The sequence below is a fragment of the Odocoileus virginianus genome, chromosome 23 (genome assembly GCF_023699985.2).
Source record: "Odocoileus virginianus isolate 20LAN1187 ecotype Illinois chromosome 23, Ovbor_1.2, whole genome shotgun sequence".
Lineage (NCBI taxonomy): Eukaryota > Metazoa > Chordata > Mammalia > Artiodactyla > Cervidae > Odocoileus > Odocoileus virginianus.
Genome location: NC_069696.1, coordinates 34,607,360 through 34,635,354, shown reverse-complemented (window position 1 = coordinate 34,635,354; position 27,995 = coordinate 34,607,360). Strand labels below are relative to the sequence as shown.

The 27,995-nt window shown below is 40.0% G+C and overlaps 1 protein-coding gene across 2 annotated transcripts in view; it reads left to right on the top strand.

Moving 5' to 3' along the window:
• Positions 1–27,995, top strand: part of TMTC1 (transmembrane O-mannosyltransferase targeting cadherins 1) — a 288,889-nt gene that overhangs the window by 208,319 nt on the left and 52,575 nt on the right. The window contains exons 11-12 of one of the 2 annotated variants that reach the window (XM_070453868.1): positions 370–483; positions 17,815–17,958. In XM_070453868.1, coding sequence (XP_070309969.1) covers positions 370–483; positions 17,815–17,958 — 258 coding nt within the window. The remainder of the gene's footprint in view (positions 1–369; positions 484–17,814; positions 17,959–27,995) is intronic. The other variant, XM_070453869.1, reaches the window with a different exon arrangement.

Here is a 27,995-nt window from a genome sequence, read left to right as displayed (position 1 = left end):
TTTTTTAAAAAAGAGGAAGGCCATAAGTGAAGGAAGTAAGGAAAAAGGAAAAAGCTGAGTTAACCTGAGCACGCGTGGTTGTTCCCCCAAAGAATCATCTGTCACCACTTCCTGCTCCTCTGCTTCACGTGCAGTTAGTGTATTTCACTTGTGCATAGCTGTGCACAGCCTTCACTGTTTTCCACAGAAGCATATTTAGTAATTCATAAGGTCTGCAAGTTTTGGAAGAGGCTTTGATGGATGCAATGAACATTTCAAATACAGGTTCATAAATCCATGATTAAAACATAAAAGAAACTGGCAACATTCCTAAGCAGTACTCTTTGTTACTCATTTTTCTTTTTTTTTTTTTAATTTATTAACTTTTAGGTCTGGAGTTCAAACTCTGCCCCACAATGCCAAGGTTCACTACAACTATGCCAATTTCCTGAAGGACCAGGGTCGGAACAGGGAAGCCATCTACCACTACAGAACGGCCCTCAAGTAAGCTGCGGCTGGGTGTCTGTGCTTTTCAGACCCTTGTTTATTTCACTCACCCCTCCCAGTATATAGAGGCCTTGTTTCTCTTGACAGTGAACATCTCCTTGGAGGTGGTATAGACCTTGGACTCCAAATCTTTTGGCTCTTTGTTCAAGTCTGTTATAAGCCTACTTTGCTTCTAACTTTTGGTGTTTTCTTATAAAAATTTCCATTGCTACACATTATGTAATGAAGTGACACAGTTAAATACATATATACAGACCTGTAGGAATTGGTTGTAAAAAATATTCTCGTACGTTCATAGGATATTTACTGCAATGAATTCTTCCCAGTCTAGGCTTCCCATTATCTAAAAGGATTTATATAAAGACTTTTGAGTATAGAAGTAAAATACTCTGATAATTGTGTTAAATAAAAAAAAAGAGTAAGAATTCACTTGATTACTCTGTTGGGAATATGTTAATAAGGTATGTATATACATAAATATATATATATAGTATATTTTTCAATGTTTTAAAATTTTAAATATGAGCAGCCCTGACACTCTCTTTGTATTCATCTACTGGAAAAGAGTATACCATGCATGGCTTTAGAGATGATTTTACTGCATGCCTGTTCAGACATGTCTGACTCTTTGCAACCCCATGGACTATAGCCTACCAGGCTCCCCTGTCCATGGAATTTTCCAGGCAAGAATACTGGAGTGGATTGCCATTTCCACCTGCAGAAGATTGTCCCAACCTAGGAATCAAAATTGTGTCTCTTACATCTCCTGTGTTGGCAGGCAGATTCTTTACCACTGCACCACCTGGGAAGCCCCAGAGATGATTTTAAGGGGGATTCAAATTTAATTTCTGCATTACCAGCAGCCATCTGTATTGCTTTTAGGTACCCAAACTGCAACTCTGATTTTCATGATGGTCTTTCCCGTCCCCCCCAAAAAGAAGGTCTGCCCTAGAAGATCTCAGATAATAAATGTGTTTAACCTGGAAGGAGTAGAGACCTGATAACTAAACACAGCCTCAGAATCTCCCCATGTGAGCTCACAGAAGTGTTTTCAAGAAGTTTCCATGCATCTACAGTGTGTCCCACATTTGGCTGAATTTTCTGATACAGTTCCACTTTGGGACATGCTCTAAAATATGTGTACCAAACAAAGCATACATTTCACTGAAGCACCCTTCTTGGATTGTCTCAAGGTTTAGTTCGAAATTATTCTTAAAGCAACTGACCTAATTTTTAAAAGTTATCCTTTTGAATAGTGTTCTACATAAGTATATTTGGTCATCAAGCCAAGTCTTTTAGACTTAAGGACTTGTTATTTAATATTCAATAAGGGGAAAATGTTAAACTGTTAACATCAAGTTCTCTTTCCCAAAGATTTTAAGAAATATGAGCTCCATAGGAATAATTGCAACAAAGCTTATGATTGTGAAAAAGAAGTTTTTATTAAGGAATAGAAAGCATTTTGAAAGATTTAATAAGGAATTATATTTTTTTCACTGCAAGCCAGTTTATCCAAATGTTTATACTGCTTATCTCTGGTTAGTGAGATTATGCTTTAATTTCTTTCTTTATTCTTTCCTTTGTGTTCCAGATGTTTTATAATGAACATGCATTATTTTTGAATTGAGGAAGTGTCATTTTTTTTTTTAAAAGGCATGTTCTTTCAAGGGACATTCAAGCCAATAAATTATGTTTTGTCTTCAATAATGAATTAGTGTGTTGTGATTTCAGGTGGCATTCTTAAAAGGAAGAGAAGAGCAGTAAGTTTGCCTGAAAAATATTGGTGCAAGGGAAATGTACCCATATCTTTTTAAGCTTGTTTCATTCTAACACACTATTTTCTGTCAAGTTCAAACAAAAAAATAAGGCAGATCCTAAGGCACAGCTTAGGGCAAAAGTATAAATTAAGCGAAATTCTCCTGCAGCTGATTTTACAGAATCACAGTACCTGGTTGGGACTTCTGCCTGTTTCCTATGAAACAATAAAGAGAAATGTTTGCTTCAATAACTGTGCTTCGGGAAGAAACATGTCCTTTGAGAAATGCGGTAAAAACAATTAAAGCTAAAAATATACTGCATAGTAATTAGTGAAATAATTCATCCTCTCCCCACCAGGCTCACAATACTTTTGATTTAAACTATTATTATTTTTGTGTGAATACCTCTGTGTGAATTTTCAGTGGATATGGGTTTGTTTTTTTTTTTTTTTAATTTAAGTAAATTGTCACTCTTTATGTTAAAAAAAGGAAAATACTACAACTGTTCATCATTTTGATGATTATTTATCCCCGGTGACTGGAAGACTGTCCTTCCTATAATATAACTCTTTGTGGAGGTTGCAGACTCAGGGGTCCTGCCCTGTCCTGTTTCATGCTACTGCACCTTTGGTGTATCTGATGTTTTCTGTATTTGCACACAGCAAGAAAGAGAATAATGAGGGAAATGCATGATTAAATGTGGTGTTATCTGAATTCAGTCCCAAAAGTTATTCATTCCTGTTGTAATAACTGTATAGATTCCAAAGATAATGGTGAAACTAGTCATAAAGTTTGTATCTGTACCTATATCTTTTTGGCTGGCTTACAGTTCTCAAAATAACACTATATTAAATTAGTAATTATATATGGCATGAATACTGTGATTCTTTTAAACTTTATTCTGTTTTTTAAACAATGTAGATGTCCATTAACTTAATTTTGGTGTACCTCTTTTATGACATTTCTGTATTGCAAGGGAGGTTGCCCTTGGATAATGCCGCAGCTGAGGTCATAGATTAAGACTCAGATCATCAAGGGAAATTGTCAGAACCATTTCCTTAAGTCCTCCACAAAGACAGGTGTAAGTATTCCTTTGCTGTCAGGGTGGTTGTCATGTTTATTGGCGTGTTATAAAGGTTGGGATTCTGTATACTGGAAAATCAGAATACTGCTGATGGAGCTGCCATCTTCCTTCAAAACTTTTTGACCATTGAGTTACTCTGGAGAAGGTTCCTACCATTTCACCTCATATGATGGGAGTAGAAAGTCCAGAGACAACCCAGCCATTAAGCTCTTTCTATACAAAACCTCTCATGAAATGACTCCCTTGGTAAGCCCAAAAGCAGCAAGAGTGGCACTTCCCAAATAAAGTGCAGTTAATACTATATGTATAGTTAGCCAGTGGCTTCTTGATTAGTTTAAAAAGTCAGTTTAAAGTGAAGAAGGCTAATAGAGTTTTTCCAAAAGAATGCACTGGTCATAGCAAACACCCTCTTCCAACAACACAAGAGAAGACTCTACACATGGACATCACCAGATGGTCAACACCGAAATCAGATTGATAATATTTTTTGCAGCCAAAGATGGAGAAGCTCTATACAGTCAGCAAAAACAAGACCGGGAACTGTCTGTGGCTCAATCATGAACTCCTTATTGCCAAATTCAGACTTAAAGTGAAGAAAGTAGGGAAAACCACTAGACCATTCACGTATGACCTAAATCAAATCCCTTATGACTATACAGTGGAAGTGAGAAATAGATTTAAGGGACTAGATCTGATAGACAGAGTGTCTGATGAACTATGGATGGAGGTTCATGACATTGTACAAGAAACAGGGATCAAGACCATCCTCATGGAAAAGAAATGCAAAAAGGCAAAATGGTTGTCTGAGGAGACCTTACAAATAGCTGTGAAAGAAAAGAAGCAAAAAGCAAAGGAGAAAAGGAAAGATATACCCATTTGAATGCAGAGTTCCAAAGAATAGCAAGGAAAGATAAGAAAACCTTCCTCAGCAATCAATTCAAAGAAATAGAGGAAAACAACAGAATGGGAACGACTAGAGATCTCTTCAAGAAAATTAGAGATACCAAGGGAATATTTCATGCAAACATGGGCAAAATAAAGGACAGAAATGGTATGGACCTAACAGAAGTAGAACATATTAAGAAGAGGTGGCAAGAATCAAGAATACACAGAAGAACTGTAGAAAAAAGATCTTCACAACCCAGATAATCACAATGGTGTGATCACTCACTTAGAACCAGACATCCTGGAATGTGAAATCAAGTGGGCCTTAGAAAGCATCACTATGAACAAAGCTAGTGGAGGTGATAGAATTCCAGTTGAGCTATTTCAAATCCTGAAAGATGATGCTGTGAAAGTGGTGCACTCAATATGTCAGCAAATTTGGATAACTCAGCAGTGGCCACAGGACTGGAAAAGGTCAGTTTTCATTCCAATCCCAAAGAAGGGCAATCCCAAAGAATGCTCAAACTACCACACAATTGTACTCATCTCTCACACTAGTAAAGTAATGCTCAAAATTCTCCAAGCCAGGCTTCAGCAATACATAAACCATGAACTTCCAGATGTTCAAGCTGGTTTTAGAAAAGGCAGAGGAACCAGAGATCAAATTGCCAACATCTACTGGATCATCGAAAAAGCAAGAGAGTTCCAGAAAAACATGTATTTCTGCTTTATTGACTATGCCAAAGCCTTTGACTGTGTGGATCACAATAAACTGTGGAAAATTCTGAAAGAGATGGCAATACCAGACCACCTGCCTCTTGAGAAACCTGTATGCAGGTCTGGAAGCAACAGTTAGAACTGAACATGGAACAACAGACTGGTTCCAAATAAGAAAAGGAGTACATCAAGGCTATATATTGTCACCCTGCTTATTTATCTTATATGCAGAGTACATCATGAGAAACGCTGGGCTGGAAGAAGCACAAGCTGGAATCAAGATTGCTGGGAGAAATATCAATAACCTCAGATAAGCAGATGACACCACCCTTATGGCAGAAAGTGAAGAGGAACTAGAAAGCCTCTTGATGAAAGTGAAAGAGGAGAGTGAAAAAGTTGGCTTAAAGCTCAACATTCAGAAAACTAAGATCATGGCATCTGGTCCCATCACCTCATGGGAAATAGATGGGGAAACAGTGGAAACAGTGTCAGACTTTAATTTTTCGGGCTCCAAAATCACTGCAGATGGTGATTGCAGCCATGAAACTAAAAGATGCTTACTTCTTGGAAGGAAAGTTATGACCAACCTAGATAGCATATTAAAAAGCAGAGACATTACTTTGCCAACAAAGGTCCATCTGGTCAAGGCTATGGTTTTTCCAGTGGTCATGTATGGATGTGAGTGTTGGACTGTGAAGAAAGCTGTGTGCCAAAAAATTGATGCTTTTGAACTGTGGTGTTGGAGAAGACTCTCTAGAGTCCCTTGGACTGCAAGGAGATTCAACCAGTCCATCCTAAAGGAGATCAGTCCTGGGTGTTCATTGGAAGGACTGATGCTGAAGCTGAAACTCCAATACGTTGGCCACCTCATGCGAAGAGTTGACTCATTGGAAAAGACCCTGATGCTGGGAGGGATTGGGGGCAGGAGGAGAAGGGGACGACAGAGGATGAGATGGCTGGATGGCATTACTGACTCGATGGACATGAGTTTGAGTAAACTCTGGGAGTTGGTGATGGACATGGAGGCCTGGCGTGCTGCGATTCATGGAGTCGCAAAGAGTCGGACACGACCGAGTGACTGAATTGAACTGAACTGAATGTCAGCAGGAATCACCCCATATTCCTCTGAACATTTGTTCACTTAGATGTCCTCTTCCTTCCAGCCCCTGACAGTAAGCCCCTGCCAAACCCCGACTGGCTGATACATTCCAGGTAGTTGGATATCAGCCACATTTAAAAAGGCTGTGATCCTCAGCCACCGAGATAGCTATTTTCTTTTCACAGTTATTGTTTCACATGAAATTCACGGACATAGTCTAAGATGTTGTCCTCCCGTAAGTTATATTGAGTAAGAGATGCATTACTTACAGGTCCCTGACCTGAGAGACATCTCAAATGTGTTTGGGTCACCTTGACCCCTTAGAGGCGACTTGTCCACACCTAATATATCTATTTTTGATCTTTTCAATGGAAAATCTGAAGAGGAGGGAAACTGTTAGTGGGGGATGGTGGTGGTGAAGTCCCTGACCAGGCATAATTAAAAGGAAAGGAATGTGCTTTTAAAACTCTTGTACAAAAGAAATATTTAACTGATATATAATTGGCTAACACATGGGAAAGGAGAAACTAAAATCTTTCTGTCTGGGATTTTTTTAATGCATAAAATAGAGACTGTCATAAGAACAGTTTCCACTGCTTTCATTCTCTGTATTCCCTCATATGCAGATAACTGGAAGTCTGAAAAGAGACTCCATGAGATTGTAATAAGTGTATGTGGAAAAAAGGAAATCATAAGACAGTGATTATTGAAGAAAACCATATCATTGGACTGTAAAGAAGTCTATGTCTAATTAACCCACTGTTCATTGATGTCCTGAGTCTGTCAATAAGATTATTATAATTCCTTTGAAAAGTGTTGTCTATAAAACTGGTAGAGTTTGAACATTTTTTTTAAAAAATCAGGATTTAATGATTACTTAAAAGTCCTTCTTTACCCAGGCTATTTTTGAATGAGCATTTAAAATAACTCCCATGACTACAGGTGGCATTAACTACCAGCTGCCATGTATTTCTGGAAAGAATAAAAATTGTGATACCATTTGTTAACCTAGTTTAACAAGTGGTGATGGATTCTTCTGCTGGTGTGTCATTTTCATTTATAAAAGTCTAAATATGCTTTCCAGTAGCACAATTGAAATTATTTTTGTTCCTTTTTGTTGAAATTATATTCTCACCACATGCATTTTGTGTTAATTAAGTCTAGCAATTTTATTCATTAAATCCAAGACATTATACATTTCCTTTAGAAAACTAGAATTTTAGTCATATTGTGATCATACTTATGGACTATATTTCACCATGAATGTTCTATAATTTATATTCAAAAACATTTGCTCTCTTTTTTTCTGCCTTCAACCACCATGTCACTTTAAAACCTCACTGTAGTTCCCCAGGAAACAGAATCCAAGGCAGAGATTAACAAACAGGAAGATCATTAATGCAGGTCAGAGAAACAAAATGGGCAGAGGGAGAAGCTGAGATGCAGTGTACTCCCAGGAGCCTTTAGTGTGCTCCGGAGCTGGGCATCCTCAGAGTTGTCATGAAAGGAATGGAAGATTTATACCCTCTTATCAACCAATCACTGGTGCCAGGCAGAGAGAGTAGCAATGCCCAGAGAAGAACTCAGCTGAGTGCCAGGTGCCTCAGACACTTGATGGTGTAAGACAGCATATCCTGCACCAGCTTAATTTATGATGTCTTACACGAGAATATATGACAGTTTGAACAGGATATTCATATAGTCAAAGCTGTGGTTTTTCCAGGAGTCATGTATGGATGTGAGAGTTGGACTATAAAGAAAGCTGAGCACCAAAGCATTGATGCTTTTGAACTGTGGTGTTGGAGAAGACTCTTGAGAGTCCCTTGGACTGCAAGGAGATCCAACCAGTCCATTCTAAAGGAAATCAGTCCTGAATATTCTTTAGAAGGACTGATGCTGCAGCTTAAACTCCAATACTTTGGCCACCTGATGCAGAAAACCGACTCATTGGAAAAAACCTTGATGCTGGGAAAGATTGAAGGCGGGAGGAGAAGAGGACAACAGAGGATGAGGTGGTTGGATGGCATCACCGACTCAATGGACATGAGTTTGGGTAGGCTCTGGGAGTTGGTGATGGACAGGGAGGCCTGGCATGCTGTAGTCCATGGATGACAAAGAGTCAGACACAACTGAGCGACTGAACTGAACTGACCTGACCAGAATATCATTTAGATTTTCTGTTAAAATGAGAATAGTGGTGTTACCTACTTCATAGTGTTGGTCGCTCAGTCATGTCCAACTCTTTGTGACGCCATGGACTGCAGCCTGCCAGGCTCTTCTGTCCTTGGGATTCTCCAGGCAAGAATACTGAAGTGGGTTGCCAGTTACTTCTCCAACCTACCTCATAGGGCTGGAATATTAGAAGATAATTCACAAACAAGGTGTAAAACAATGTCTAAATACCTGGCCATGATAAACTCAGTAAATATTAATACATCCTGAATCAGACCCCTTCTCTCTGCCTCCACTGCCCATCTTCTCTCACCTGGATTGCTTCAGTGTTCTCTGGTCTCCCTATTTTCACTTCTCCCTTCTGCCCTCCTGCCATCTGTTCTCAACACAGCAGCGCAGGGGAGTTCATAACAGTCCTGTGCTCAGAACATTCTGCTTGCTTCCTTCAAGAATCAAGGGCCCTGCAGTGGTCTCCATGTCATGCACTGTCTGACCTCTGCCACTCAGACCTCACCTCCTATTGCACCTATTGCTGTCAGCTCCAGGAATGCTGGACAGCAGTTGCCATATTCCTACATCAGTTGGAAAAAAAAAAAATGCATGACCTAAAAGTAGAGTATTATGTTTTATTTGGCAAATGAGACTGAGGACTTAAGCCCAGGACACAGCATCTCAGATAACTCTGAGAGACTACTCTGAAGAAGCAAATGGGAGTTGAGGATATATGAGTTTTTGCAACAAAGACCAGGTAGTTGGAGCAACAAAAGATTACTGTTTATTAAAGAAAATCAGATATCTTAAGGAACTTAGTGTTTTTTAATGTAGGGAAAGATGCAAGAGTCTGCATTCACTGAAAATCATTCCTTTGATGTGTACCTCAGCTATCTGGGGCCAGTATCATGTGTCTCATCCTGAGTCTCCCCAGGGTGCACCATCAGAGGTGGCTGCAGCTGCTGACTGCAGGATGATAGGCATCTGGTTTCTATCCTGAGTCCCCCAGGGCTCACCATCTGGGCAACTGTAATGTGATGATATGACGGCTGCAACATTGTTTGTTTGCTGATATGGTGGTCAGTATTTTTTCATTCACATCTATTACAGGAACTCTGCATTTGTCCTTCTTTCTTCCCAAGACACTTTCCTCCTTCTCTAAATGGCTGTCTCCCTCCCTTCAGGGTGCCTTAGGTAATCTCATCTTGTCCTTGAGTCTATCCCTGGTCTCCCGGCCAATCCCAGCATACCCTATTCTGCTTCACTTCGTTTTTCTCCACTGCAGGTTTCAAGCTCTAATACACTTATACACTTTTAACACCCCTAGATATTGTCACCCTGCTTATTTAACTTATATGCAAAGTACATCATGAGAAATGCTGGGCTGGAGGAAGCACAGGCTGGAATAAAGATTGCCGGGAGAAATACCAATAACATCAGATATGCAGATGACACCACCCTTATGGCAGAAGGTGAAGAACTAAAGAGCCTCTTGATGAAGGTGAAAGAGGACAGTGAAAAAGTTGGCTTAAAGCTCAACATTTAGAAAACTAAGATCATGGCATCCAGTACCATCACTTCATGGCAAATAGATGGGGAAACAGTGGCTGACTTAATTTTTCTGGGCTCCAAAATCACTGCACATGGTGACTGCAGTCATGAAATTAAAAGACACTTACTCCTTGGAAGGAAAGTTATGACCAACCTAGACAGCATATTAAAAAGCAGAGACATTAATTTGTCAACAAAGGTCCATCTAGTTAAGGCTATGGTTTTTCCAGTGGTCATATATGGATGTGAGAGTTGGACTATAAGGACAGCTGAGCACAGAAGAATTGATGCTTTTGAACTGTGGTGTTGGAGAAGACTCTTGAGAGTCCCTTTGACTGCAAGGAGATCCAACGAGTCCATCCTAAAGGAAATCAGTCCTGAATATTCATTGGAAGGACTGATGTTGAGGCTGAAACTCCAATACTTTGGCCACCTGATTCGAATAGCTGACTCATTTGAAAAGACCCTGATGCTGGGAAAGACTGAGAGCAGGAGGAGAAGGGGATGACAGAGGATGAGATGGTTGGATGGCATCACCAACTCAATGGACATGGGCTTGGGTGAACTCCGGGAGTTGGTGATGAATAGGGAGGCCTGGCTTGTTGCAGTTCACGGGGTCGCAGAGTCGGACACGACTGAGCGACTGAACTGAACTGAGCTGTTGCCCATTATATGCCAGTGTGTGTGTGTCCGCTCAGTCACTCAGTCATGTCTGACTCTTTGCAACCTCATGATCTGTAGCCCACCAGGCTCCTCTGTCCATGGAATTTTCAGACAAGAATACTGGAGTGGGTTGCCACTTTCTACTCCAGGGGATCTTCCCAATCCAGGGATTGAACCTTTGTCTCTTGTGTCTCTTGCATTGGCAGGCAGATTCTTTACCATTAGCACCACTTGGGATACCCCATTATATGCCAGTGGTGGCCCCCAGTTCCTAAGGTGAGTCTTCAGGATATACCCTCCTTTCCCTCCCCTCCCCTCATGACCTCCTAGGCTGGCACTATAAACTGTAAACATGGACACACTCCTCCTGCCCACCACTGTCTTTTTTTTTTTTTTTTCCTGTCAGTCTAACATTCAGAGTGCTATACATGCTGTGAAGTGTTATTACAAGAAGGATTCTATGAGTACACTGATCTGTCATATAGGACTTTGAATCTCCTTATAACCTTGGGTGTCACTCTTAAAATTGTGCGTGTCTGGAATTCCATTTGATGTTGAGCGTGTCAGAAAGGTTTGGAGGAAATTACCCTGGTGCCTGTGGGAATCATTTGTTTCAGATGACGAAAGATTGACAGACTCTGTTGGAGTGAGTGCTTGACAAGGAACAATCCTACTTTCTTAAAATGGAGTGGGCCAAATGTCCTTCACATCTGAAAACCCATGATGTGGGAGAAACAGATGGATATGAGAAGACTTGAGTATTCACTGTGTTAGTGGTGAAGAAATAATGGATGTTATTTTGACTGATGGGAGCAAGTCAGATGCCTTTGACAGCAGTGAGAAGAATGATTTTTTGGAGGATGAGAAATATACATGAAAGAAGAGTGGCAGTTTCAGCCTGGCATGGGTTCATTAGGGCTGTGGAGGGAGCCAGGCACACCCACCCAGAGGTCCTGCAGCCAACCCCGGAGCATCAGATGTGTGGAATGTACCAGGGATGATGGTAGGCATCTCATACCCACCATCCTTTTTGGTCACAGGTTAATATGTTATGGACCTTATTGTTACAGAGAGAGCAACTAAAGCACAGGCATGAGTTCAAAATCACCCAGGAAGAAAGTTCCCCAAGGCTTTTGACTCCCAAGTGCAGTTATTTTTCCACTCCACCAAAATAATTTCCTATTCTTCTGCCACAGAAAACCAAAGTTCACCATGGTCACCCCAAGCCCTTGAGAAAAGTTAAATGACGTTGACTACTTTCTATTTAGAAGAGCAGAGAAGTATTTAGTTCAATGCATTTCCCCGCCTCCTGAGGAAAATTCCCGGGAATCAGGAAATTTCAGTCACTTAAAATGAGTCATTTCCTGAGGGCATGGTTTTACTCTAAATTGTCTGGAAAAGTCAGGTGGGCGGAGTCCTGCTGAATCCTGACTGGAGGTCATCAAACATCCATTGTGAGAGGTCAGATCATTTAGTTGGCTCCTCACTGCAGAGCGTGTCTTGTTTCCCTAAATTGCACTTGAGGTTTTTATTTCCCCAAGGCTATCTAATGAATGGGAAGAAGTACAGAACCAAAACAAAATGGCAAGACTTACTTCTGGGTGTCAATGGTGATTTCAGACAATTAAAGAAGCAGACTGGTAGATGATCAATGCCATTCTGGCACAATTTAATGACCTGATGATTCATATTTTATAGCATGAAGGAACCAGGCACTTGAGAAATGCCAGGAACTAATGTGACTATGCTGCTGCTGTAGACTCCTGAAATAAAACTTACTTTGGGTACTTTTTAGTTCAGTGAACTTTAGGTCTCGTGATTGAATTTTTCCCCAGTCATGTTTTTCTTTCAGGTCCTTTTTTTTCCCCCTCTACAGGAAATAGAAAATAAACATCTGACCTTAGCATACTTAACCTCAAATAAATTAATGTGTGGAATGAAAATCAGACAAATAAATCAGGGTGTGTATATTCGAAAAGGAAATTGCAGATTGGAGCACATGATACAGTCTTGGTTGAACAATGAAATGCCTGTTTACTGTTTCTCAAACAGTAAAAAAGGAACATCATTCTTAACTTTTGAACAGAGTGTACAAAATTTGAAGTAAATGACTAAGTAAAATATAAAACTAAACTAGAATCATGTGAATCTTATCTTCATGGATCTTTGAAATGAAGTGAAGTCGCTCAGTCGTGTCTGACTCTTTGCAACCCCATGGACTGTAGTGTACCAGGCTCCTCCGTCCATGGAATTTTCCAGGCAAGAGGACTGGAGTGGGTTGCCATTTCCTTCTCCAGGGATCTTCCCCACCCAGGGATCGAACCTGGGTCTCCCACATTGCAGGCAGATGCTTTACCATCTGAGCCCCCAGGGAAGCCCAGCCACCAGGGAAGCCCTGGATCTTGATTAAAGCTTGAGACCAGTAGATCCATGAGCATGTATCTGTGCCTTATATCACACAGTAAACCACAATGTTAGTCGTCCAGTCATGTCCGACTCTTTGTGACCCCATGGACTGTAGCCCACCAGGCTTCTCTGTCCATGGAATTTTCCAGACAAGAATACTGGAGTGGATTGCTATTCCCTTCTCCAGGGGATCTTCCTGACCCAGGGTCTCCTGCATTGCAGGCAGATTCTTTACCATCTGAACCACCAGGGAAGCCCCACTGCCTTGCATACTTACTGAATATTGTTGGTTCCAAATAATTTCCCACAATACTGTGCTTTGCAGAGATAACATGAGTATTTTGTCTGGCAGGAGACAAGTTTTCCCAGGGAAGGAGAACCTCAGCCACGTTTCCTGAGTATTGACTTTATTTTGCTTCTGTCACCGAGTAGTTCTATAAGATCATAGCTGAATGAAATGGCCCAAGGATACAAGGGAAAATTCTAAGTGGAAGCTCTAATTGTTAGCAGTATATTTCTTTACTGAAGGTTGAGTGACTCATGGATTATTTGGGAAAATAAATAGATTTATTGTAATTATCTGACTTTCAACACTTAACATGACTGCTTCTGAGATATTTCTTTTTTTAAGAAAGTCATTTATTTTTTCTTTAATTTCTCCACCCTCCCTTTCCACAACTGTAAAACAGTACAATAATTCTACTTGAAGAATTAGAATGAAGTTAGATAGTGTATGAGAACGCACTCTAAAATGTAAAGTATCATTAATACATGCTCAGTATCTGGGGCCCATTTTCTTCTCTTCCTGCTTTCTGTTTGTCACTTAGGCAGTTGCTACCTCGGTGGTTCCTGTTAATATATTGTTGATGTTCATTCTCCAGAGATAAGATGACTGGGAATGAAAGGGAATAATAATAGTGTCCTTAACTACCTGCTTTATTAATTCTGCTTAAGGAAAGGCTACCAGATAAAAAGTAAGAAGCCCTTCAATGCTCAAATGGATGTGTCCTTATCAGGAATGTAAATCAACCAATATTTGAAACGATTTTCTCTTCGGCTCGTAGAATTGTATTTCTATATCTAGATTTCTTTTTTAAAGAGAAAGAATACACTTCCTTATCCTAGTGGCTGTTCACACTGGTTTTTTAAAAATGTGTTTGAAAAGAAAATCACGACTCTCCTCCAGTTCAGTGGAGCTTTTGTAGAGATTGTTTAGCTGGGGAAGGGAATAATCACTACCAGAACTTTTGTAAAACATAACTGTAGTTGTCAAAGTCAAGGCACACTTCATATATTCTGACAATTGATGTAGCTATATAGACAGCTCTTAAATTATTCATCTTTCCAGTAGGAAATTCCTCTTATGGAAACCTCAGGATTGAATTAGACCTGCATTCATTTAAATACAAGTTAATTTAAAAAGTAAACACACAAAATAAGTTTTGTCCTTGCATAGATCTTCTGTAAACAAGAGCAGAGTATATGTTTTAAGAAAATGTCTACATATATATAAACATCAAAATTAAAAGTGACTTTCTTTCCTTGGCCCTCTTGAAGAATTATTTTTATGAAATTCAGCGTTGTTTCATAAATAATGCAATGCTTGCTCGTGATTAGGCGAGCCTAACCAGCTCAGAAAAAGAGGCTACTGCTAGCAGACCTTTACTACTACCAGGAATAAACAGTATCACACATTTTCGAGGTGGAGTGCTGTTAGTGGTAACAGAGTCAGTGTGCTAAGTTGTTTTAGTCATGTCGGACTCTTTACGACCCTATGGACTGTAACCCACCAGGATTCTCTGACCTTGGGATTCTTCAGGTAAGAATACTGGAATGGTTACCATTTCCTTCTCCAAACGATCTTCCTGACCCAGGGATCAAACCTGAGTCTCCTGTGGCTCCTGCATTAGATTCAGTAAATCACTGTAAATGCCAGCAATCCCCTTCCTGGACAGGTTAGGACTTTGTTACGGCAGAGCTGCTTTGCGCCTGTGGCTGACCATGAAGCCCTGTCCTAAGCTTCTTGGAGCACAAGACATGCGGAAGACATTTTTCCCCTCATGGTATTTATATTTGTTTCTCTTTTATTTCCCTTCTCACTGTTTCTGTTTTAGAGAGTTCAGTGTAGGCTTATGTTCTGTTTCTGGTTTGAAAAAAACAGAGAGAAGAAAGAAACATTTTTGTAGCCAGTAATCTTTGAAAGTGCCTGCAGCTGCTTTAAATGGCAGTGAGTCAGTGATAAAGTCAAAAAAGGTGGACTGAGAACCTCAGGAGAGGCTGTTGTGTGACAGGGAACCCATGTAGACGCTCTTAGTGAATTTAGACTGTCCTTTCCCGTCTCTGGGCTCCCCTGGTGGCTCAGAAGTAAAGAAGCCCCCTGCCAATGCAGGAGATGCAGGAGACTCGAGTTCTATCCCTGGGTTGGGAATATCCCCTGGAAAAGGGAACGGCAACCTGCTCCAGTATTCTGGAAATCCCACGGACAGAGGAGCCTAGTGCGCTACAGTCCATGGGGTCGCAAAAGAGTCAGACACGACTAAGCAACTAAACAACTTCCTAAATTTAATGTTTTCATCTCAGACATTTATTTTGAGGTGTCCAAAACCTAAAGAAATAAGAAAAAGACCAAGTTTTAAGAAATGACCTCTTCTGAGAAGGCAGAGTTTCCTAGGACCTTCTGTTGCTGTTTGTTATCAGAGAAACAATTACAACTGTTTCATCATGTTCATTGGACCCATCCCCACCTTAAATCTTTAGGACATCAGAGAGCTTTGCTCAGCATCCAAAAAAAAATTTCTTTTTTCCATTGGAAGAACTTAAGTCCTGGCTCTGATGTGCTCTCCATTACCTTTCCCAAAGTAATTTTTAGACATAGCTTCCCAGGAGGCTGTTCGGGGCATGGAATGAGTAGTCAGGCATGAGAGCACCTTCTCTTGGCTCTGATGTCCTATAGAGGCACTTCAGAGACCTCCAAGAGCTTGCATCTCCATGGAGACCCCCTAGGAACTGTGAGGCTGGGAGTTAGGGGATTGGTACCAGGTACCTGTAGATTGTCTTTGCTAATTAAAGGAAACAGTGTGTGTGTGTGTTTTCTCTTCCCAACTTCCTCTCATAATGTATGTCTCCCAGCAGCCTCCAAAGCTGTTGTGAAAAATTTAGGGTTTTCAAGCCTTGGGAGGGTGTAGCATTCATCTAAATTGATTCTATCCTTTGTCAGTCAAGGGGAGCACTACTGGGTGTGTCTTCCTGAAAGTACTGAGGGATGCTTATAGCTGAGCTTTAAGGAAGTAGGGAAGGGAGGATTACATGGTGAATGAACTCTGGGTTATGCAAAGGTTTTTTTTTTTTTTTTTTTTTAAAAAAAAACTATGCAACTTGTCCTCCTTGGCCTTTTAATAGGAACCCCTCTGTCCCCAGATTATATTGATCTTCTTAGAAGGTATGGAACAGGCTGGGAGAGGGGAAGCATGACTTTTGATCATCAGGAGATTTGACAGGTACAGATCCTGTTTTTATTACTTGGGCTTTATCTTGACTTTCCTACATTAAAAGCCAGCTCCACAGGCTTATACAAAGTCCTGTGGGTGACAGAGACAGGACGACCTCTTTTACAGCTAAATACGCCCGCTCTGAGCACAGCAGAAACAATTCAGCAGTGGCTGAAGAAGCAGTGCTGATTTGCCTTCCTTATAGTTTTGATCTAAGGAAGTAAATTGATTCTCTTCATTTCTTACTCAGCATAAATTTGGTTTGCTGATGTACATGCAGTCCTTTACATTTGCTTCTGAATATTAGGATTTCTATTTTCACTTCATTGTGCATTTTTAAATTTTTAAATATTTGTCAGGATTTTCATTCCCAGACTCTATCAGGGCAGGTGGTGCCAAATTACAGTAGAGGGGGAAATGAGATAAAATGGTAAAAGAGTCAAGACAGAGAGCCATTTGAAGGAGGAAGATTATTTTTGTGGGGAGATGTTTGTATCACCTTCTCAGTAATGGCGGTCTCACTGATGCTTCAAATATTCAGATATATTCATGAAGATCCCTCAGCCGAGGAATTGCCAGCATCTTGTGTGAATAGTGGGCATTATCCAGGCAGCTGGTCAGCAGTCCCCTAGACCAGAAACTCAACACCTGAAGCAATGAGGATTTTCTATCAAAGGAAGTTGAAAGTAACTGTAGGCTCCAAGCTAAGTATCTTACCCTGATTGATCAGCATATTTATTTTTGCAGTCTTTGGGGGTAATTTACTTATACCACTGAATGTCAAATATGTGCTTTCCTGCCATCTTTACATGCGTGTAGCTGCACAGTTGATCGTTAAGATTTGACATAGAGGGACTTCCCTGGTGGTTCAGTGGTTAAGAATCCATATGCCAATGAAGGGACACAGGTTCAATACCTGGCCCAGGAAGATTCTACATGCTATGGGTCACCTAAGCCCAGGCGCCACAACTACTGAGCTCATGCTCTAGAGCTCATGCTCCTTAACAAGAGAAGGCACCTCAATGAGAAGCCTGCACACGGCAGCTAGAGAGTAGCCCCTGCTCGTGGCAACTAGAGAAAGCCTATGCACAGCAACAAAGACTCAGCGTAGTCATAAAGAAATTTAAAAAAGGTTTCACATAAACAGATCACCAGCCCAGACTGGATGCATGAGACAAGTGCTCGGACCTGGTGCACTGGCAAGACCCAGAGGGATCGGGTGGAGAGGGAGGTGGGAGTGGGGACCGGGATGGGGAATACATGTAAATCCATGGCTAATTCATGTCAATGTATGACAAAAACCACTACAATATTGTAAAGTAATTAGCCTCCAACTAATAAAAATAAATGAAAAAAAAAAAAGGTTTCACATAGACATACTGTAAAATAAAGGAGGAATTCAGTGTTTCATTTTGGTTCTGGCATACCTGGGGTGGGGAGGGGTGAAGAACAAGTAAATCATGACCAATGTAGAAGTCTCTGAACAATCATGGCTTAATACTTCTAATTTTTCAGGTTGTATCCACGCCACGCAAGTGCCCTGAACAACCTTGGAACCCTGACTAGAGACTCGGCAGAGGCAAAGATGTACTATCAGAAGGCTCTCCAGCTAAACCCTCAGCATAATCGGGCTCTTTTCAATCTCGGGAACCTCCTTAAGTAAGTAGAACAGGTACCTTTGATCAGAAGACCTTGTAATTTCAAGAAATCCTTTCCTCTTTGGCACTCATTCGGTTGTGCTGTTGTCTTCTCTTCCTAGGGCAGAATAGGTTTTCCAAGCTTTGAGAGGATGTAATATTCATCTGAATTAATTCTGTCCCTTATCAGTCAAAAGGGTATTTCCCAATGTCTCTCTGGAAGTATTAGTTCTGGGAGATGTTCCTAGATTGCCTGTAGAGAGATATGAATACAGAATGGTTGCATAGTCAAATGAACTCAGGAAATGCTGAGCTAAGCAGAGATAGTTCCTTTGTTGCAAGCATTTTTAACATGCTAAATGCTCTGTGAATATTCAAGAAGGGAATACGGAATATAGCACTTTCCATAGTCAATCATTTTTAATAGGTGTTACTCAGGTGTTTCATGAATATACCTTAGGGAAAGTGCTGGTCTAGGATAAGCAGTGTACTCTAAAGGTGCAGCCAAAAGGCATAACCACAGTTTGTGTCCAGTTTGTGGCATAGATAAGAAGCAAAGTGCGGCTTCCTTGGTGGCTCAGTGGTAAAGAATCTGCCTGTCAATGCAGGAGACACAGGTTCAATCCCTGGGTTAAGAAGATCCCCTGGAGAAGGAATGGTAACCCACTTCAGTATTCTTACATGGAAATCCCATGGACAGAGGAGTGTGGCATGCTACAGTCCATGAACCTGCAAAGAGTTAGACAGACTAAGCAGCTGATCATGTAAGAAGCAAAGTGAGCCTAGCTTGGAATTAGTGGTAACTCTTACTCTCGGAAGACCTTCCAGGTGTAATCACTGGTGTTCACTTTTCACTCACCACCCTGGAAAAGGTTAATAGTGCAGTTAGTCTCCTTGAAGACAAAGGAGTACTTTTGTATCTTGTATTTTTGTTAATGTAAAGTCTAGGCATGTTGATGATGGTGTTGACAATGGTAGTTAAGGCAGTAGTCATAGTGGAAATGGTGGTGGCTGTGGCATTTAACTTTTACATATTAAAAAACAGGTTTAAAATACCAGAAATGGAAATAAAGGGTAAAAATGATTAGAGTCAGTGTTGGTGATGTATTATCTGTGCTTCTTAGGTTACTGACAATCCATACACTTCCTGAATTGGTTTCTATGTCTCTGAACCTCTGGAGAGCACACTTGGTACTTTTAGGGCCACTGGTTTACTGTCTTATTGAATCTTTTCCTTGTCAAGGTTGGCTTAGTTGCCTTGGTACCTCAGTGAAGGCATCTTCTTCACTTTTCTTTTTACTCCTTGAATTTTCCATATGCACAGAGACACTAGTTCTTTTCCTTAGTGGGTTCATTTGTTAAGTCAGGTTTTTACTTAATCCCATTTGAACAGAAGCATTGTGTAAAGAATAGGTGACATCCCAAGTCTGAAGTTTTGTTTAAGAAGGGCTTTATCCATATACTGGGATAGTAAATCAAGAGAGTACTACACAAAAATTAATAAATGCAAGGAAACTACATATAAAATGAAAAAAATAAAAGTATAAGTCAGTATAAAAGTATAACTAAATGAGCTTAATTTTAAAAATTAGATAGTTTAGGTAATTCCCTGGTGATCCAGTGGTTAGGGTTCCACGCTTCCACTGCAGGGGGCATGGATTTGATCCCTGGTTGGGGAACTAAGGTCCTGCAGGCTGTATGGTCTAAAAAGAATTAGAAAGCTTGTTAAAATTCTGTATAAATTGAAAGTGATGAGAAACAATTAAGAATGAAGAAGTACACACTGACAGAAAAGCCTTTTAGTACCAGTATGTTCTCCTTAGTAAATAACATGAAATCAAAAGATGTGAGGAAAATGTGTCAGTTATGTAGGTAGCTATTTACAGGTCAATAGGATGCTTTTATTTTACTCTTATGTTTTTATGAGTTCTTATTTATTTATGTGAAGTTTTAAGGACTCATTTATAGAAGTCATTGTTGCATCTGTATATGTCCAATTTAAAGCCCTAATAATTAATGGGTGGATAAAGCCTGTTCATGTCTTTTAGAATACTTGCATTTCAAAAATAGTACTGATTTAAAAATTACTGCAGATGAGTTTCTTTCTTTTTTTTTTTTAACAAAGAAGCCACCTTTGTCAGCCTGAATACAAACTGATAGTACTTGTTGGGAATGATCTCCTGCAGTTGTGATTATCACACTGTGCTGAATGTGGCTCTACTTGAAAATGATGGCACAGATGCTTTTAAATTTCATCTTACCCAGGCCTGAACAAGACATGCATACTGCAACTTTCCTTTTTCAATTGGCGTATTATTGCCCCTATTATCTTGAGTTAGTGTATGTGAGTTAAGGGCACAAGGAAATATTTTTTGGAGCATAGCAATGGCACTTTTCACAGTAGGAGGGACTCCTAGATATTCAACATAAGATTTTTCTGTCTTTTTCAGTAAAATCAACTCAATGATTATCCAAACCAATAATGCTTCATACCTGTATAAGAATTTGAGTGCTTTAAAAAAAAAAAATAAAGCCTTCCCAATGATTTTTTAAAATACATAGGGAAGAATAGGAACCAAGGTCCTGATAGGTTAATAGTCAGGTACAAAGTCACCCTTGTTTACCTTCTGCTCTTTATATTAACCAGAGAGCACAGCGGCTCCGTCTGTGTAGATGAGTCTTAGAATCCAGTAGAATAAAATCATGATAGTAGCTAATACTTATGTAATATTTTCCAGTTTACAGACAAGTGGGTTTTGTATCCACTATTTAATTTAATCTTTAAAACTATTGTGAGAGGCATTGTCATCCTCATCCCCATTTTAATTATGGATGAAAAAAACCAAGATTTGAAGACTTCATGTGACATTGGCCCAGGCTGTAGCTGATCCAGGATTGAGTGCATGCCCTGTCTTATTCACTTTCCATTACCCATGCTGCCCAAAGAGCTTGCCAATCCAAATATTACTTAATGTTTAGTTATTAAATGGCATGTGATTGATTACCTTTGGGGAGGAAGGAAGACCTTCCTGTTTTTCATCAGGAAACTGTAAAGTTTGTTTTCATTATGTCCTTTAGTAGCAGAGAAAGGTGACCCAGAAAATAGCAGAACTAACCCACATTTAGGTTTGGAGTTTTACTTCTGCTTTCCTTAATATATTTCTGTTGTTAAGTAGCAGTAGGTCAAAGGCATAAGTTCAGTTCAGTTCAGTTGCTCAGTCATGTCTGACTCTGCGACCCCATGAACCATAGCACGCCAGGCCTCCCTGTTCATCACCAACTCCCGGAGTTTACCCAAACTCATGTCCATTGAGTCAGTGATGCCATCTAACCATCTCATCCTCTGTCATCCCTTCTTCTCTTTGCCTTCAATCTTTCCCAACATCAGGGTCTTTTCAAATGAGTCAGCTCTTTGCATCAGGTGGCCAAAGTATTAGAGTTTCAGCTTCAACATCAGTCCTTCCAATGAACACCCAGGACTGATTTCCTTTAGGATGGACTGGTTGGATCTCCTTGCTGTCCAAGGGACTCTCAAGAGTCTTCTCCAACACCACTGTTCAAAAGCATCAATTCTTCTGCGCTTAGGTGTCTTTATAGTCCAACTCTCACATCCATACATGACCACTGGAAAAACCATAGTCTTGACTAGATGGACCTTTGTTGACAAATTAATGTCTCTGCTTTTTAATATGCTGTCTAGGTTGGTCATAACTTTCCTTCCAAGGAGTAAGAGTCTTTAATTTCATGGTGGCAGTCACCATCTGCAGGATTTTGAAGCCCCCAAAAATAAAGTCAGCCACTGTTTCCCCATCTAATTTCCATGAAGTGATGGGACCAGATGCCATGATCTTAGTTTTCTGAATGTTGAGCCAACTTTTTCGCTCTGCTCTTTCACTTTCATCAAGAAGCTCAAGAAGATGAGAATATTTTAAATGCTTTTATTTGATCCATTTTACTATTTAAGGCTCATGCCCTATCTATTTCTCATTAGGCAGATAACTTTTAAAAACTGTGTCCTCCTGGAACTCATGCTCATTCTGAGAACCCAAGTGGTCTCCTTAGATGTGGGCAGTTTAGACTCCATCAACCCTAAGTGAAAAGCAGTATCACTTTTCCTACTTTATAAGTGAGAAAACTGAGACTTGGAGAAGATAATTTAGGTGCCAAGGTCCCTTAGTGAAGAAATAGAATTTGTGGGAATTAAATGTCAAACTTCCTGACCAAGTACCCTTGCTCTTAATCACTGCACTCTACTGCCTCCTAGTGGCTCATCTCAAAACTGGGATAAAGCCCAGACCAGCCCAGAAATATGAGAACCAGAATCTATAATTTAAAATTTTCAGGTAGCCGTATTTTAAAACATAAAAAAGGTGAACTTAATAATATATTTTAAAACTCAATATATATAAAATATTATCATTTTAGTGTGTGTGTGTGTTAGTCACTCAGTCGTATTTGAGTCTTGCAACCCATGGACTTAGCCTGCCAGGCTCCTCTGCCCATGGAATTCTCCAGGTAAGAATACTGGAGTGAATAGCCATTCTGTTCTCCAGAGGGTCTTTCTGACCCAGGTATTGAACCCCGGTATCCATGTAGTTATTAAAGTTGATTAAGTTAAACATGTAATAATATAAATAGGATAATGTACATTCTTTTTATAATTAATCTTTGAAATCCAGAGTATTTTTTATACATACAGCGAACCTGAGACTAGTCATATTTCAAGTGCTCAATAGCCACTTGTGGTTAGTGGTTTTTATATTGAACAGGACAGACTTTTATTAATAACCTTGACTTTGAGAGAAATGAGTCTTTGTCCAAGCCAGGAGGTCTAACTAAAGATGTGATTCTGTGAGAGCATCCCAGAAATCTTAGAGCACTGAGGACCAGTTTCATCTGAATTCTTGGAGTTATATGACAGACAGTTTTAGACCTGTTCACAGCAGTGCATGTCACTGACTCTTATCTAAATATATTTGACCTCTTCATGACCACTTCCCCGGACTTGGAAGCTTATCTGTTGTGATTCTGTGCAGCACCTTTATGGTGTGACTGATTGATAAGGAGCAGTTGTCCATGCCAGCATGCTTAATTTACATTAATTATTGTTGGCTTTGCTTGGAACCTAAAAGGTAAAAGAAACTAGGCAAGATTAGCTCAAAGTTTTTATGGATGTAAAGAGCAGAAGTCCCTCATGGCACAAGAGAACATAATAGAATTCTTTAATTCAGGGCATGGGGAAACACTTCTTTGACTGCTTGGGTAAAATAGTATCTGGTGTTTGTTAGTATAACAGAATATTTTCATATTAAAGAATCACATTGTCCCTTTGCCAAAATTGCCTTTCATTCACATAATAGGATATGGATGTTATAAAGGTGTTACAATAAATTTTATAAAAGTCAGAAGAAAATGTCAAAAGTCAAAAGTCAGGAGAAAATGAAATTCAGTATCCAAAATTGAGCTATTTAGAAGATGAATTTGATAACAGTATACATTTTATTTTTTATTTTCTTTAGTCTGATCATTAGAATTGAATTTCTAAAGAGTAAAAGGATGTGGAAAGAATGGTAACCATTAGCTTCGATATAAATGTAAATATTTGGGATTCATTTCCTTTATAGCTTTGGCACTAGGTGCACTAGCTTTTATTTCATAGTAAGGATATTTACACACTCAAGATAGTCATTCTCCCCTTTCCTGCTTCTTACTTGAAAACCTAGAGAATCCAAAACGCCAGCCCACTGGATAAACAAAAACACTTTGAGGTCCTTCTTACCATATTAGGATGTCAACTTTGGATGGGCTCCTTCTTCATCCTCCTCTTGGAGTGAATCCTCCTCCCCACCAGCAGCCTCATGGTGACCTATTAACATCCAGATTACTTCCAACCTTCTCTGTAATCTTAACCACATTGCGATTTTTCCTCCCTCATCTTTAGGCAGCTCACACCTGTCTCTCTCTAGGTGTCCTTCTCCAGCTCCTTTGAAGCATAGTCCATCAGCTCACTGACACCATCTTCATCCTTATCAAGGCCATGTCACTGTCTTATACATTTTCTCATCATCCTTAGGGATTTGAGCACCAGGTCAATGACTTTGCCTTGCTATCCAAACTGTGCTGCCTTCTTTAGTGAATTCGGTTTTATCCATCACACAGTTCCTCTGCTGCATTCCCTCCAGGCCCTGACACTTCTGCTTTATCTTCCCCATTCATTGATGTGACCATCCCATGGGCTTTCTAATTACAAACATCTTTGCATTCTCTAGTGTCTGAATTCTGAAATGTTCCTCTTTGACTTCATCACCTCTTCCCCGCCTTTCTCTTCCCCCCTCTGTCATTCTTTCTGACCTTCGGAAGGTGTCATGGGATAACAACTTGCACCTCTAAGCTCTTCTCTTTGCTCATGTTTGTCTTTTAAGACCTTGAGATTGACATGCCTTCCTTCCAGGACAAGTGTCATTCCCCACTTTATCTCTCATTCCTGGATGTCCCTGCTGTTTATCATTGTTAGAATCTCTATTCTCTCTGAATTTTATGTTTATAATTTATACACCCATTTCAAAGAAGGCCAAATGGAAGGATAGGAGCTCACTCTTTCTTACAATGACACCAAAATCACAACTAACTGCTGAACAATTAACAAAAAAAAAGCCCTGTAACCTAGCAAGAAAGATACCCTACTTCCAAAGACAAGCCATAGCGAGTTGGTAGGAGAGGCACAATCACTGTTAAGTCAAATCCCATACCCACCAGGTGGGCAACCCACAAACTGGAAAACAATTACACCACAGAAGTTCTCCCGCAGGAGTGAAAATTCTAAGCCACAATCAGGCTTCCCAGCCTGGGCATCCAACAACTGGAGTAAGAGCCCCTAGAGAATCTGGCTTTTAAGACCAGCAGGGTTTGATTGCCGAAATTCCAAGGGACTTGAGGAAACAGAGACTCCACTCTTGGAGGGTACACACAAAGTCTCATGTACACCAGTACCCAGTGGAAAATAGCAGTGACCCCGTAAGAGACTGGACCAGATCTACGTCATAGTATTGAAAGGTTTCCAGTGGAGATGCGGAGTGGCTGCAGGAACAAAGACTGGGGAGTTTTCATTCATTGCCATGAGCCCACCTAGAGGCTGCCATTAGCCCCACCCAACAGCCTATAGGCTCCAGTGCTGGAAAACCTCAGGCCAGACAACCAATAGGACAGGAACACAGCCCCATCATTCAGCAGACAAGCAGCTTGAAATCTTCCTGAGCACAGCCCTTCTACCAGAGGGACAAAACCTAGGTCCACCTACCACTAGGCAGGAGCCAGTCCCTTCCATCAGGAAGCCTGCACAAGTCTCTTAGATAGCTTCAAGAGGATAGACAGTAGAAGCAAAAAGAACTATAATCCTGAAGCCAGCAGGATGGAAACCAATCATAAAAAGTTAGACAAAATTAGATGGCAGAGGAACATGCCCCAGATGAAGGAAAAAGATGAAAACCCAGAAAAACAACTAAGTGAAGTAGAGACAGACAACCTACCAGAAATAAGATAAGTAATAATAATTCAGAATAATGATAGTGAAGATGATCCAGAATCTTAGAAAAAGAATGGAAGCATGGATCAAGAGGATACAACAAATGTTTAACAAAGACCTAGAAAAACTAAAGAACAAACAGAGGTGAATAATAAAATAAAGGAAATGAAAAATAAACTAAAAGGAATCAATACTAGAATAACTGATACAGAAGAATGCATAAGTGACCTAGAGACAAAATAGTGGAAATCACCGCCATGGAGCAGAATAGAGAAACAAAAATGAAAAGAAGTGGAGACAGTCTAAGAGACCTCTGAGATGACATTAAACATACCAACACTTGCATTATACGGTCCCCAGAAGGAGAAGAGAGAGAGAGAAAAGGGACCTGAGGAAATATCTGAAAAGACAATAGCTTAAAAGTTCCCTGATATGGGAAAGGAAATAGACACCCAAGTCTAGGAAGTGCAGAGAGTCCCAGACAGGATAAACCCAAGGAGGAATATACCAAGACACATAGCAATCAAACTGACAAAAGTTAAAGACAAAGAAAAAAATATTAAAAGCAACAAGGGAAAAACGACAAATGCCATACAAGGGTACTTCCCTAAGGTTATCAACTAATTTATCTGCATAAATTCTGCAGGCCAAAAGGGAGTGATACAATATATTTAAAGAGATGATAGAGAAGAACCTGCAACTAAGGATACTCTACCCAGTAAGGCTCTCATTCAGATTTGAGGGAGAAATCAAAAGCATTATAGACAAGCAAAAACCAAGAGAATTCAGCACCACTAGATGAGTTTTGCAACAAATGATAAAGGAACTTCTCTAAGTAGAAAAGAAAAGGCCACAACTAGAAACAAGAAAATTATGAACGGGAAAGCTCACCAGTAAAGGCAACCATACAATAAAGGTAGGAAGTCATCCACACACAAACACAATAACAAAACCAGTGATTGTGAGAAAAAGAGAGTACAAATGCAGGATATTGGAACTGCATTTGAAATTAAAAGAACAGCAACTTAAAACAGTCTTCTTATATTTGTTGTTCAGTCCTTAAGTCATGTCTGATTCTTGGTGACCCCAAGAACTGCATGCTAGGCTTCCCTGTCTTTCACTGTCTCCTGGAATCTGCTGAAACTCATGTCCATTGAGTCAGTGATGCCATCCAACCATCTCATCCTCTCTTGCCCCCTTCTCTTCCTGCCCTCACTCTTTTCCAGCATCAGGGTCTTTTCTAATGAGTCAGCTCTTTGCATCAGGTGGCCAGAGTATTGAAGCTTCAGCTTAAGCTGATTTTGTTTATGATTGACTGATTTGATCTCCTTGTTGTCCAAGGGACTCTCAGGAGTCTTTTCCAGAACCACAATTCAAAAACATCAGTTCTTCAGTGCTCAACCTTCTTTATGGTCCAACTCTCACATCCATACATGACTACTGGAAAAACCATAGCTTTGACTGTATGTACCTTTGTCAGCAAATTGAGGTCTCTGCTTTTTAATATGCTGTCTAGATTTGTCATAGCTTTCCTTCCAAGGAGCAAACATCTTTTAATTTCATGGCTGCAGTCACTGTCCACAGTGATTCTGGAGCCCAGGAAAATAAAATTTGCCACTGTTTCCACTTTTTCCCCATCTCTTTGTCATTAAGTGATGGGACTAGATCCCATGATCTTAGTTTTTTGAATGTTGAGTTTTAAGCTGACTTTTTCAGTCTCCTCTTTCACCATTCCTCATCAAGAAGCTCTTTAGTTCCTCTTTGCTTTCTGCTCTTAGAGTGGTATCATCTGAATATCTGAGGCTATTGATATTTCTCCCAGCAATCTTGATTCCAGCTTGTGATTCATCCTGCCCAGCATTTCACACATGATACTCTGCATATAAGTTAAATAGGCAGTGAGAATACACAGCCTTGTCATACTCCTTTCCCAGTTTCAAACCAGATAATTGCCCATGTCCAGGTCTACCTGTTGCTTCTTGACATACATACATTTTTTCATCTCAAAACCTCACGTTAACCACAAACTGAAAATCTACAGTTGATACCTGCACAAAAAGGAATCCAAATACAGCAGTAAAGTTGGTCATCAAATCAAGAGTAGAGAACAAAGGAGAAAGAAAAAATAAAAAAGACCTACAAAAACAAATCCAAAACAATTAACAAAATAACATAAGAACATACATATCAATAATTACCTTAAGCATAAGCAGATTAAATGCTCCAACCAAAAGACATAGATTGGCTGAATGGATATGAAAATAAGACCCATCTATATGCTGTCTACAGGAAACCCACTTTCAGATCTAGGGACACATGCATACTGAAAGTGAGGGGATGGAAAAAGGTATTCCATATAAATGGAAATCCAAAGAAAGCTAGAGTAGTAATCATCATATCAGATAGAATAGACTTTAAAATATAAAGACTGTTACAAGAGACAAAGAAGGGGCAGAAACGGATCAATCCAAGAAGAAGCCATAACAATTGTAATTATATATGCATCCAACATAGGAGCACCTCAATATATAAGGCAA